General features: G+C 36.3%; 1 protein-coding gene across 3 annotated transcripts; it reads right to left on the minus strand.

Moving 5' to 3' along the window:
- Positions 1-523: 523 nt before the first annotated feature.
- LOC129272038 (trimeric intracellular cation channel type 1B.1-like) lies at positions 524-12731 on the minus strand. Of its 3 annotated transcripts, none has more exons than XM_064106221.1 (6): positions 12515-12731; positions 9144-9354; positions 8481-8637; positions 7040-7224; positions 6302-6389; positions 524-4635 (listed from the first exon to the last, which is right to left on the minus strand). In XM_064106221.1, exons 2-6 carry the CDS (start codon positions 9283-9285, stop codon positions 4359-4361), a joined length of 849 nt encoding a protein of 282 aa, XP_063962291.1. In that variant the 5' UTR covers positions 9286-9354; positions 12515-12731; the 3' UTR covers positions 524-4358. The 3 variants fall into 3 exon arrangements, with proteins under 3 accessions (XP_063962291.1, XP_063962292.1, XP_063962293.1); XM_064106222.1 differs by lacking the exon at positions 12515-12731 and adding an exon at positions 12351-12456; XM_064106223.1 differs by lacking the exon at positions 12515-12731 and adding an exon at positions 11684-11707.
- Between the last annotated feature and the right edge of the window lie 1954 nt (positions 12732-14685).

Raw genomic sequence — 14685 nt, forward strand, 5'->3', positions numbered from 1 at the left:
GCAATACAAGATCTTTAGGAAACTCCATAACATGACACATCTCACTGAGATAAGAAAAAGTTTGCATAGTTCCACCTTCTCTAAATCAATTATTCTCTCAAGTCAAAGTACTTTTCAAGACCTAATTATACAAAACATGTGTTTTACAAAATGAATTGTGTGGCACTGTGGCTCCCAACAGATTTGTAATGTGCCATCAACTTGTTGAGATAACTCATCTCGCCAGGTCGTCATAACATTATTATGTCAATATGGCGAGATAAATTATCTCACCAAGTCGACTCAGAAAAAGTTGTATGTCAACGTGGCAAAATGCATTATCTTGCCAAATTTATATAGGAATCAAGTTTATATCCACACCGCGCATGCAAGTGGATGTTGATCTTTAGTCAGCCATGCTGGGCCTTGATTCACTTCCAACTGTATGTGTTGCATGCAATGTGGATATGAAATATACCAATCGGCTTTCTATCAGTTAACATCTTTTCTTCCAACAAAACAAATACAGACTTAATATTCACAATTTGTTTCTTCAAGATTTAATCTAATAATCAATCCACATTATTATAATTCACATATAAAAGTATAAAAAAAAACCCTCAAAATCTTAACATTACGCTCCAACATACGATTGGAAAAACAGTATGCTAATACAGTAACCTTCATTTGAGAGCTGTTTGCAGATTAATATATAATTTTACTTGAAAATTTCCCAGGATATAGTTATATATTGCCTTAAAACCCGCCCCCCTCAAGTGTTCCATATAGTCATTGTACATTGCGACTAATAATCAGGTGAGGTGAAATAGATTCTTTGTATTGAAATATAGAAACTTGCATAAAGTTAGCATTCCAGAAATCAAAATATTCTCCAGAGTTGAGCATTTTTCGATACCAGATTATTCAAAGCATGCATTACCTGTATATACCTTTAAATTTTTTTATAAGTTAAACTTCTTCCAAGATATACATTTTTTTTTAATTTGAAAATACCACTGCTCTCTAATGGAAAGTAGTAGTTTAGTTTCAATGATTGCCAATGATACACCTGGTGAAATTCAAAGTTCAGTCATTAATTTGTTAAGTAGTGACCTCTTAACTTTCCCTAAATAGAGCTCCGAGATTACTATTTTTGCCATTCTTTTGAATAAAATCATCGTTCAAGTCAATTGTAATCCCCAAGTCAATTTAAGTCTTGAAATTACTTGTAAATTTTTATTTGATTGGTGGTGTGCTTATTACATCAACAAGTATAAATTGGTTTGCTTAATAGTTTAAATTTACCTTCCACTTTTAAATTCATAACTGAATTTTGCAACTGATTACAAACATTTTCTTGCCACACCTGCATAGTGTGACTAAATAAGGAATCAACATTTTGGGAAAGGTCAGCATAAAAGACAGCTCTTTTTCTGTTTTTTTAGAAAGAATTATTTTTGAATTTCAACTGTGAATGATACTGTTAGAATGCAGTAACATATAAAAACAAACCCAGCTGAAATGTACTTTTCTTCATAAGCCCCTTCTTCGCTAATGAATAGTTCATAGATTCATGGATGTTATTTATTTGTGAAGTCTGTGAAATATGCTGTTCTCTTCAAATGAAAACTGACCTGTACTATGTGAACATGTTATACATTGCATTTAATCAACCTGCAATGGTTGCAACTAGTACACAAGATAAATGTGAATTAAATTTTCCATTATTTCAACTTTATTTGATAAAACAGTACTATTATCTGAAAGGTGATACATGTATATAAAGTCCATTGTGATACACAAGAGAGTTGAGATGCTTGATCAAATAAATGTACATTAATGAACTCAGCAGGTACAATACCAGTTGAATATAAATATTACTCAATTACTTTCAAAGAGATGAATAACGAAGTTTCTACATTAATATTGTATTATTTCTTTCAATAGATTTACTGTATAGAACTCAAAGCCTATTGAGAATGTTGATATTGCACTATATCTTCTTGATTATTGCCTGCATATAGCAAGAAAAAGGCAAACTGTTCATACAGAACAAAGAAAATTTGGGGGAAGGGGTGTTTCATAAACATAGAGTTAAAGCTGACTACACATGTGCGTTAACTCTCTCTATGTTGTTCCTCATATCTGTTTTGGCGACTGAATTTCAAAATGTCATTATGACGGTAGGTAGAGCAAGAACTACTCTACAAGATAACTACATGTATCAAAATTGCAAGTTTCTACAAATTACTACAAAAAAATTACTATATTGTTCTTGCTCACTGCAGGATACATTACTGTGTGACTTATGGTGAGTTTTGAGTTGGCTGGCATCATTTTCAATATATGCAATATTGGGAAATTCTCTAAAAAACAATGAAGAAACAATAATCTTTTTATAGATCAGACAATATTTGGTAATGCACTTGGTCAGTCACACAATGAGATGGGCAATGAATTCAACAAATCTCAATCACTATCCTATAACACTCACAAATATAATGAGTTGTATATTTACTTATTTCTTCTGATGTATATTTTCTTACATCTTCTGAGTGCAAGTAAATAAAAAAAATTGGCAATATAATAGGCAGCACCAAAAAAGAGAAGGGCGAGATGATATTGAGCTAAAAATCTATAATGGCAGGTCTAAATTTGTGTGTAATCTTATAACAATAGTCCACATTATATTCATAATATTTATTCTACAACGTAATTCGAGTTGTACATTTGCACAATACCCCTTTTAAATGAAGCACACAATGAGGGGATTTCATTTCAAGTAAACAGAATCAATCAACTATCACTTAAGGAAAACAATCAGTTACATCATGGACTTTGATTTCTTTTCTAATATGAGCCTCACTTAATTGAAAAGTTCTTCCTGTAAACCTAACACAACTTGTGTCCACATTCTTAAGAACTTTGAATTTTCATTGAAGAACAAAGAATTTTTTTTTTTCACTGTAATTATAAAATAACTACCTAATTTCTTTGAATTTCAAAAAAACTTACGAAATTATCCTAAAATCAAGATTTTATTAAATTATATTTCACAGCATGGGACACTCTTGCTTAAACTGAAGATTTCAGAGAATTAACAATCCAAGAATTGTTTAAAATCTTAATAAGCAAAAGAATTAGCACCATTCTTGCACCTTTTGCATGTGAGATGTCCACAAACACATCTGAACTCAACTGAATAACTGAATAGAAAGGACTCTATAGTGTTATACTGCCAAAAACTTTCAAAGGCAATGAACATGAGTAATAAATAAGATTGAATATGTTAACTTTGACTATCATCACCACATGCACTGCAAAATACATAGGTGCAAATTTAAAGGACCCTTTTTGTTATCAATAAATGTGAATACTTCAAACCTGAAACAATTAAAATATCCCCAAAACTTCAAATTCAACATTACATATAATAGTATCACCCCACTCTAAAGTTACATAAAGATCAACTTAAGTACAAAACATAACCTTCTTCCTATTTTACAATGCTGCTTTTTAAAACGTGTCTTATTCTCAATTTTCTGTTAACTGAATTATTATCAAAGGTGTTGTTGTCTTGTGGACAAATGAATGGAACAGTAAAATACCCAATGTCTACTGGATCCAGTAGTCCCTGTACAAAACCTATGGGAAATCACATAATTCAGCAGTCAACGTGTTAACTCTTTGCATACTGGAACCATGTAGTCCCTGACTGTACAAAGCATATCAGAATCACACAATTTACGAGCCAAGAGGTTAAATCTTGACTCGGTCATAACAAGACACTGATTTTTTTTTTTGCAATAAAGCATCCTTGCTGTAAAGCTTCTACTACCTTGTATGATTCAATTATGGAATGTACTGCATTTCCTGCAGTTCCCAGAGCTGAGTGAAGCCCGAGTATTATCCTGCCGCCTTCTGAACCCGATTTGTCCATGTACAAAGTCTGGTTAAGATTGGAAGTCCTTTGAATGTCCACAGAGGGAAGTTCTATGACAAAGTGATGACCTTAACAAGAATGTCATACCTCTGGAAAAGATCAAGTGTATGCAGCATTGTAGTATTGACTAGCCATTTCCTTTTTAATATTTTGTAACTTCTTGGGCCAAGAATCTTGGCTCCCTCATCTTTCCAACCAAGGTGGATTATCAAGGTGACACTGCAATACTATATTCTACTCAGTAAACTCATTCCTGGTTATACTCACCTAATAACATACCCTCACCTCACAAGTAATAGTGTAACACAGTGCAACACTGCAATATACTTTCAAAGATCATCTACATCAACCTTCTGAAGCGATCTCTATCAGTGATGGAAGCAGAAAACTCCTGACAGCGTAGGGATATTATATTACCCCATCATCCAAGCTGGTATCATTCCTTCTTGGGTTTTCCGTCCTTCTTCCTACTCTTTTCATCTCTTTTCTCATCTTTAGGGGCATCCTTTCCAAACCATTTTCCAAATAGTAGGGATCTGCAGGGGTTCTCTAAGGGTACCAGCGGGTCGCCGACATTAAACATGATGGACGCTATCTTGAAGCCTACCAGGAAGGTCGTCAGCATCAGCATTAGCTCTGGTGCATCTATGGGGATGTAGTCCAGTGTTTCCATGGTGAGGAGGATGCTGCAGAGTATGGTGGCCTTGGTGGTGCTACAGGGAGGAAAAAATTAGGATAACACAATTGTTACAACAAGTGGAATGCCTCTGGCCGTCTCACCTGCATCACGCGATTCAATATAGCAGCAGTGCTGATTTTGAAAACTACTATAACTCGCACAAGATGTTCAGTGATACTTGGTTACTCTTATTTCCACGTTTTATGAACTAGACCAATACACTTATAGAGATATGATGGCAATTCAACAAATACCCCCAACGTGGCCAAAGTTCTTTGACCTTACATGACCTTTGACCTTGATCATGTGACCTGAAACTCGCACAGGATGTTCAGTGATACTTGATTACTATTATGTCCAAGTTTTATGAACTAGACCAACACACTTTCAAATTTATGGCTGTAATTCAACAAATACCCCAATTTGGCCAAAGTTCATTGACCCTAAATGACCTTTGACCTTGATCATGTGACCTGAAACTTGCACAGGATGTTCAGTAATACTTGATTACTATTATGTCCAAGTTTCATGAATCAGATCCATAAACTTTCAAAGTTATGATGGTAATTCAACAGAGACCCCCAATTCAGCCAAAGTTCATTGACCCTAAATGACCTTTGACCTTGATCATGTGATGTGAAACTCAGGCAGGATGTTCAGTGATACTTGATTAATCTTATGTATAAGTTTCATGAACTAGGTCCATATATTTTCTAAGTTATGATGACATTTCAAAAACTTAACCTTAGGTTAAGATTTTGATGTTGATTCCCCCAACATGGTCTAAGTTCATTGACCCTAAATGACCTTTGACCTTGGTCATGTGACATGAAACTCAGGCAGGATGTTCAGTAATACTTGATTAACCTTATGGCCAAGTTTCATGAACTAGGTCCATATACTTTCTAAGTTATGCTGTCATTTCAAAAACTTAACCTCAGGTTAAGATTTGGTGTTGACGCCGCCGTCGGAAAAGCGGCGCCTATAGTCTCACTCTGCTATGCAGGTGAGACAAAAATGACAGTAATAGTGGTAGAAGTGGTAGTAGTGGTAGTAGTAGTAGTAGTAGTAGTATTAGTAGTATTAGTAGTAGCAGTAGTAATAGTAGAAGTAGTAGTAGAAGTAGTAGTAGTAGTAGTAGTAGTAATATAAGTAGTAGTAGTAGTAGTAGTAGTAGTAGTAGTAGTAGTAGTAGTAGTAGAAGTAGTAATGATAACAATAACAACAATAATGAATATAATCATATGAATAATACTAATGATAATTATAATAGTACCTATAATCAATTAATTGTAAGGGGCAGCAACCATGGGAAAGTGTTGCCCTATTTACTCCATCTACTAAATTTTTTAATGTATGATATTATTACCCCGGCTGTAGCCAAAGTGTGTATCCGAGAAATATCAATTAAAAAATTATACAATCGCCAGGGGCCCATTTCTTGAGGCCATCATAAGTCTAACCTCTTGCCGTTATTTGAATTAGTGAGTGACCTTCCGGCTGTTACATCAAGCCACCTACGCCAAGATCGAGGACGACAACTCGACATAATATCTCTGACACCGCTGACCCAGTCATATATTTTTACATCATAATGCAGTGTCATCACATGTCACAAAGGAAAAGTAAGCATCTCATGATAATGAAAGTTAGTGGCTCATGTATTGTGTAACATTATGGTTGAAAGCCAAACTACTTACAATGATGGGTTGAGTAATTCATTCTGAGTTGGATTCCAAGCTCCTCGCAAGACTCTCTCAAAGAACCTCATGAAGGCACTTCCGGATCCTATCAAGGTAAAAGACAATAGGTGCAAGTATTATTACATGAATACTGGAACCAGATGATCCATGTCAAAGCCTATAAAAATGATCAAATTTGGTATTCAACAGATTAACACTAGTTAGTGAAACGAAGCACATGGGTCAGGGATTGACACCTGGAAATGGATGCTCCCTATACAAAAGAGTATTCCGGAATACTTATCAATGGGATTTATTTCTTTTATCTAGATTCATTCATTTGTTACTGTTATTCATATATTTACTACTATAAGAATCTTTTTTTTTAAATATATTTTTTCATTTATGAATATATTTATTGTATTTTTTAAAATCTTATTCTTTTTTTTTGAGGGGGGGGCTCATTTTCACTTGGTCTGGTAAATTTCAAAATGAAGCATGGTATTTTTATTTTTTTAATTCGTAGGGTTGCCTTTAAACATTAAAACCAAAAAAAATTAACAATTACTATTTTGAAAAATATAACTGAATAATGTAATGCCGGAAAGGAGGTCAATTGAAAATTGTACACAAAATCTGTATTCATAAGAGAAACATAGCTCACTGACAGAGGGAGCTCACGAAAAGGTATCCATAACTCTTAACACTTAATTATAAAATAAAAACTGGAAAAGAAGTCAGTGAAAGTAAGCATACCTCTGACAGTTCCAATGATGACCATGATGATGAGTCCCTGAGGATAGACCTGGGCAGCCTGAAGCACACCCAGTCCAACCTTGCGTGCCCTGACAGCTTCCTTCATGGGACCGACCACCAGCTTTCCCGGGAAGCTGGTCACAAGCTTGTAGAACATATCAGCAGGTGAGTAGAAGATAAGGTACCTGGAAGAGGAATAGGAGCAAGAAGAGTTCAAGCTCAGCTAATGCTTTGGTAAAAGGGTCAATTATGTGAATTATACTCTAGTATTATTGGACATGACAATCTTACAGAAGTGATTGTTGCTGTTGAATCCTTTTTCGACTGCAGATGCTCTGTGAAAATTTGTATATTCAATTCTTAGATATATACCGCCCTCTCTCAGCAATGTTTTTGTTTATTTTAACCCGTTGGAGACTGGATAATTTTGCTATAACACATGTTTTCCATAGACTCCAGCCGGCTCACTCTTCAATGGGTTAAGAGCTTTTTCAGCAACTATCTTACAGTTCTAGACATCAGAAAGCCACATATTATATCCTTAAATGTTCATCCCATTCCTTGTTTTTGAATGATTTTTTCTTAATGTGATTGTCTGATAATTTCATAGCTACTCTAATGTGAGACAAAAGCAAAGGTTTTGTTTCTACCCAACTTGACCAATCCAAACAAAACATTCAACTTTTATCTTTTATTCTTATTTGACCCAATAAACTCCTATCTCTGAAGAAATTTGTATCTGCATCGACCCTTGCTCCCCATTTATGTGAATCATGCGTGCGTATATGCAAGGAGTCCCTGCCGCCGCTCAAACACAAAGATCTATCTTTCATGTTATACCTCTAAAACCAACTTCAATTTCTTCCCTCTATTGCTGCAATCAAACATAGGGGGAGGCTCTGAAGTTACAATTCAATCTTGCACATTATAATTCTTGTTGTTGACATTCCTACCATCTACCAAAAAGTTCTCAGAGAGCAGTGGTCACAAAATTGTAGCAGTAGTGAAGTGGAACTTCCTGATGGCAACACTGCAAAGTATTGGTAACATGTTCTACGTTCGTTGATGGTTACTTATTATCATAAGTGGAGCAATAAGCCAGTCATTCTGAACACAATAGAAATGTTGCTGAAGTTTGTTCAACCACTGCTGGGCGCTGTCTTACAAAGAGTTGCGATTGATTCAATCAATCGCAACTATGGACAGCCAGCAACGTCAATATGCATCATACATGTTTGTTCAAAATATTTTCTAGCTATGATGTAAATTCATGCATTGTTTTCTTAAAAATTCACTGTGCTTCTCTGTTTACAAATGACTTTGTGCAAATTTCCTGTAGAAAAATTTATGACACTGATGGATTTCCATAGAGTTACCATTGATTGGATCAATCGTAACTGGCCCGTCTTACAAAGAGTTACAAAGACTTTGTCTTCCTTACCATACTATTGTAGCAATGCCGATCTTCAAGTGGTATGCAAAGGGAGCCAAGAGGGACTGTCCTAATAGAGCATTGCTCAGTATGTATCCAGCGAAACAGGACAGCATGCTACACACCCAGCAAGCGAGGGGGTTGTTCTCGGCCAGAGAGACAAACCCTGTATGGAGATGGAATGGAGAATACTAGTGAAGCAATGCATGAAGGAAAAGAATTCAGATAGCAAGAAAACAAGCGGAAAGGTTTTTAAAAAAATCTGCTATGACATACATATATTCATAATTATCCTGTAGAATTTTGAAACACCACTGCATCATACATTTTTATGTGATATAAGTTTTTTTTTTAATAAAAAAAACCCTTGAGGTTGATAACCTTTTTTTTTTTGGCTTGTCAATTTTTTTTTACCTGTGTCCATCCCAAAATTTCAGGTGGACCTCCCTCCTAAATTTTTTGGCTTCCGCCGCCAATGGACAAAACTGATGATGAAAATTACTCCCCAGGGCTCTGTCTTACAAAGATTAAACAATACATTAAAATCAAAGTGAGATCAAAATTCCTATATCGCAACAACACAACATCAATCACAGATTGATTTGAATATACACAATTTTTTTATGAAAAGGGGGCTAGGGCTGGCACTGCCCAAACTTGTGAATTTCTTACCATCTCCTGCATCCCTCCGGAGGGCTAGAATCATCATGATGTAATGGGCCACATCAAAGAAAGGAAACAAGGGAAGTTGGGCGTATGTGTTGGCATACTCTATGAACAGATGGTAGTCTGGAATATAAGCTGTGTAATTCATCTTCAATTAGAGGTGCTGCGTATGGGGTCTTTGAACGTTTAGACGACTTCAAAAGATGACTCAGATAACCTGTAGAGATTTTTAAAAATGCTATTCAAATAATTACCATGGTATTGAACATTCAGGGGAAGTCCAAAACGTATCGAGGTATACTTTTGGACACTTTTCATTGATCTAATATCAAACACAGAACTTTTTCTTACAGGGCAAGTTCACCCTGACAAAAAAGTTTTTTGTAAAAATAGCAGAAAAAATAATACAAAATATGGCTGAATATTTTTTTTTTCAATTAATTCTATTCATTCATTTAAAAATCAATATAATTTACAAATCATACACAGATCTAAATGCACAATTATTTAAAATAAAGTTTAAATGATTAGGGTGTCCCTAAAAGCAAAAGCTTGATGAGTGGGACACCCAGCACATATTATATAGATCTACACGTACATAAAAGTAAAAACAATCAATACAAACATTACATTTAAGAAGAAATAAGATGGTAAACCTAGTACAGGGAAGGGAGGCAGTAGAGGCGCTGGTCCAAAAATTGGGATTGTCCCAGAAAAGAAGGATATCCTCATAAACCAAGACAAATCATGTCTTGATAAATTGAGACTGTCCTTGTTTATGGGGACGTTTTTTTTTCACTTCCACCTATGGGACAAAGACATCAATTACGGAAATTGAGAGTGCTAAAAATAGATTCAGTGACCTCAATTCCCTCCAGTTCACCGTCTATTTTTCATGACTTGGGGGAGATCGGGGTTAGTTGGGCTGTAAAATCCAAATATATTTTATTAGAGAAACAATCAATATATCAGCTTGAAGCATATAAAGGGCATCAAATGTACCCCATTAAATGTTTAACTCTATAATGGTTACTGAAAAAAATCCACCTTGAACAAGACCATCGCAAGCGTTCCAACTTACCCCATATCGGGGTAAGTTGGAACATGGTATGGGTTAAGTTGGAACACTGCATGGTCAATTAAGAATTATACTAAAACTACTTAAAACTGTAATATTACATGGTTTTAGCCTATTTGCTTAATTTTTTTCAAGTTCAAAATATTTAAAGTGTGGATTTGTTGAAATTTATGTTTTCTATTATACAGCCACTCACGCAAGCAGACTGTGTAGTAGAATTCCGTGTATTTGATTTTACATGCAATTAAGTGTACTATCAGCAATTTCATGTACTTCTGCATTAAATTTACAAGACAAAAATTAATAGTTTATATTTTTTTAATTAATTATGCAAATAAGCATATGAAATTTGCCCTAATTCTTTTTTTTAATGTTTTTGCCTTTAACTATTTATTAAGCTAGTAGAATGCTAATTTTTGGTGAGAATATCAATTTTCACATTTATAGCAAATATCCACAAAAAATTGCAAAAAATATAATTTTTTATAAATGTATTTTTTTTTTTTCAATTTGAATTTCTTTGTTTTTTAGAACCATTGTTTTTTATTGTTTTTTATTGTTTTTTCCGATGAACTTTGTCGGGGACTGTTTTGCAATCATAAATAGCATAAAATAAATCCATTTGAACGACAAAAGTAAAAAATAATCATACATTTATGATTTTTGGTTGAAAAACACAATTTGCATTGACCTTGTACATGGAATCACATTTTTGAGCAATTTTGGGTCCGACATGCACATACAAATTGTTGCGTAATTTCGAAACCGCGCACCCAGGCATCGCAAATTTGGTCTCAAATGATGCTCAAGACTTGAAAGTAAAAAGTCAGCAAGCAGTGTAGTCAAAAAATTTCGCGTAACGGCGGAGTGACAAAATTTCTCGAATTGACCCCCCTCCCGTTTGATAAGGGTTAATATTGCATTAGGGGCCTACAATAGGCCTTAAATGCACACTCAGACCAAACTGAGAAACAAAACAAGCATTGTATACAATACATGTTCAGAAGAGTGTGAAATACTTCATACATTTTTTTCTCATATCCAATGTTTTTATTCACAATTATGTTTGGGGTAAGTTGGAACATGTTCCAACTAGCCCCTTCAATTTTGTTCCAACTAACCCCGGAGGCCCATTTGACATTTATAAGCTTACAGCACAAAAAAAGGGACTTCACCATGGCATATTAATAACCTCATTTTGTAGCTTGGTACAAGTGTCTATTATACCCCCAAACTGGCCAACTATAAACTTCTCTGAGATAATAAAACATTTCTGAAAGAGAAAAAAATTACTCAGAAGGTGAAAAAACAAAAATTCCTTTCTAACTTCACCAGGCTTGTTGCACATGTGTTGTCTGTAAGATGCTGGATGGCTGTTGATAATGGCAATAAATTGAGGGCAGTATTGCACTTTATTGGCAGAAATTTATTTAAAGATGTTAAAGAAAATTACAATGTTTCAACTTACCCCGCTCGCGTCGCGTAACGTTGGGGAAGTACAAGAAACAAGATGGCGGCGTAAACATCGGGCAAGTCTCTTCCGTCTTTTCACAATATTTTTGATGAATTCTTGTTTAAAAATAACGAGAGCGTAGAAATGTCGGAAATGAAGTTTTATCCCATGTACATGATTTAGAGCTAGATCTTTTAGAAGGAAAGTAGAAATCTCGGGGGCGAAAGTTTCAGGGTTTTTTGCGGTACACGCAGATGAATAGGGAGGAATCCCTGGCTTCGTATGAGATTGAGAGTAACCTTATGTTAGTAAATGATTTTTACTCTCTAGAAGCCGCCTGGCTAGTCTGGGAGGGGGTCAGGAAAAGCTCACTCACACGTATTGCGAGGTTAGTATTACTATTAGTATACTATTACTAACCTCGCACCACGAACCGCGTTTGGCAGTGGATTTCTTACTAACGTTAGTGGGTCGCGCGTGCTGGGATCTCACTTCTTGGGTCCACAACACACGACTTCTATAGCTTGATTTTTCTGTGCGCGGCGGCATGTAATGAACCCTTGGGTCATGGGTGGGAAAAGCTGGTGTTCGAGAACAATTAAAACTAAGACTTTCAGTCATTTGATTTGAAACAAAAGGAAACAAATGAAGGAGCACATGTTAGTACTTGTTTAGTTGTTACCTGTGACAGCCTATGGTTACCTTCGCGGGCTGGATCTCTGACTTTGGAATTGGAGTTTGGGAATTGGGTTAGGTCGCAGCGCGCAGCGGTGAACCTCCACAAAACCGCCTACGCGAGACCCAGCGGTCGCGGCGGAGCTTCAGATGGTAAACCGCTAAACTTACCCGTACTAATAACGTCTCGAACAATACCGGGATTTAATCGCTTCTCAGCCTTCTCAGACCATTTCCCCTAAAAATCGACAATTCGAAGTACTCTTGAAAGACTTAGACTTCGTGGTTGTCATTGCATTATGCCATTCTGGTTATTTTCAGGGATTTCAGCTAGCTGCTTACGTGGAAAAAAATTTGGTACAGGATGGTATTTTCAACAGAGCAAATCAAAACGAAAAAAAGAAGAAAAGATGGTTGGAAATAGATCGGTAAATTGCCAATCCGTCCACTGCCAACTTGTCCACTCACGCAGTAGCGTACACAGGAATTTTGAAAAAAGGGGGGAGGTAAGCTGAATAAAAAGTTGACCAAAAAAAAGAAGAAAAGGTCTTCACCAAAACTTACAGATCGTTTCGTACCCACATAAAATTTAACAAGCAAAAAAAAAAGATCTTCAACAAAAATTCGAGTTCGTTTTGTACCAAAAAACTATTAAAAGAATAAATACAAAATGGGTTTCAAAAAAGTTAAAAGGGGGTTTGAACCCCTGTAACCCCACCCCCCCCCCCCCCCTGCGTACGGTACTGCACTCATCACATGGTCTACCTTCAAGTTAGTCTATTCCGATCCGACATTTCATCTAACAACCATCTGGTACAATAACCATTTGATATCAGCTTCGTCTAATCATATATGACTATTTCATCTCATAATCAGTTGGTCTAGCTAATACTCGTTTTATTTTCATTCATTTTGCCCAATTAACACTTCATCTAATTAGACCAAATGGTATATGGACTAAATGGCTATTGGACCAACTGGTTATTAGAAGAAATGGTGAGTGGACGAAATGGCAATTAAACCATGTGGATATTGGACGAACTGACAGTAGACCAAATGATAGTAGACGAGTTGGCAATTGGACAAATTGACATTGGACCAAATCAGAATAAACCAGAACATCTACGGGGTCAAGGCACCTTTTTGTAATGACATTTCTGTAATGACTCTAAGGGGCCGTGCTTTCAGCACGCCTTAGAGTTTTCTGGGGGTCCTGCGTATGTTGTACACGATATGCAGCATTCTATTATTTTGCGTGTTTATGCATTTCGAAACTAGTATCATAAATCTTCTCAGGCCCCTGCTTTTTGTCCAATTGTCAAGTATCAAAATCATTAAGCTCACTTAATTTTAATTCCACTCTGTCTTAGGAAATTATTATGTGTGCGGCTCATATACATGACCGTGAAAAGCCTACCATTTTATTTTGAATTCAAGTTCCCAGTCAAGAACCCCATTTATAGAGGGCAAAATTAGGCTCCTCACTTCAGATCTTAAGCAGTGGCGGATCCAGGGGGGTGGCGCAGGGGGCGCCCCCCCCCCCTAATTAAAAAAAAAAGAAAAGTAAAAGAAAGAAAAGGCGCTGCTTGAAAAAAATAAAATAAAGGAAAGAAAAGAAAAGGCGCCGCTTAAAAATTATACACTGATCTAATATTAGCAACAGTAAGGAAAGACTATCCCCCAGCAAAGCACAATCATATCATCTTCCTTATCTTTTCTTTTAACTACCCTTTTCCCAACAACTGATTCGCCGGTTAAAAATAATCAGCAGTGCGCTGCCTGCATATAACTGGCGCCAATCAAGAATAATCAGCGCCACCTTAATCTAAATCGGCGCCGGACAAGAATAATCAGCGCCATTTGGTTATAAATCAGCGCCAGTCGAGAAAAATCGGCACTGCCAGAGTCTTAACCGGCGCCGATCAAGGATAATCTGCGTCACCTAAATCTAAATCGGCACCAGATAAAAATAATCAGCGCCATCTGGTTATAAATCGGCGCTGCCAGAGTCTTAACCGGCGCCAATCAAGAATAATCAGCTCCATCTAAATCTAAATCGGCGCCGGGCAAGAATAAACGGCGCCATCTGGTTAAAAATCGGCGCCGGTAAAGAAAAATCGGCGCTGCCTGAGTTCGTAATCGGCGCCGATCAAGGATAATCAGCGCCACCTATATCTAAATCGGGGCTGGTCAAGAATAATCAGCGCCATTTGGTTATAAATCGGCGCTGCCTGAGTCTTAACCGGCGCCGATCAAGAATAATCAGCTCCATCTAAATCTAAATCGGCGCCGGGCAAGAATAAACGGCGCCATCTGGTTAAAAATCGGCGCCGGTAAAGAAA

The sequence above is a fragment of the Lytechinus pictus genome, chromosome 11 (assembly GCF_037042905.1).
Source record: "Lytechinus pictus isolate F3 Inbred chromosome 11, Lp3.0, whole genome shotgun sequence".
NCBI lineage: Eukaryota > Metazoa > Echinodermata > Echinoidea > Temnopleuroida > Toxopneustidae > Lytechinus > Lytechinus pictus.

Coding starts and splice junctions, on each gene's coding strand:
- LOC129272038 (XM_064106221.1), bottom strand. CDS start 9,285: ATGAATTACACAGCTTATATTCCAGACTACCATCTGTTCATAGAGTAT. Junction 8,638..9,143: donor CCGGAGGGATGCAGGAGATG/GTAAGAAATTCA, acceptor ATCTCCATACAG/GGTTTGTCTCTCTGGCCGAG. Junction 7,225..8,480: donor GGCATTGCTACAATAGTATG/GTAAGGAAGACA, acceptor TTCCTCTTCCAG/GTACCTTATCTTCTACTCAC.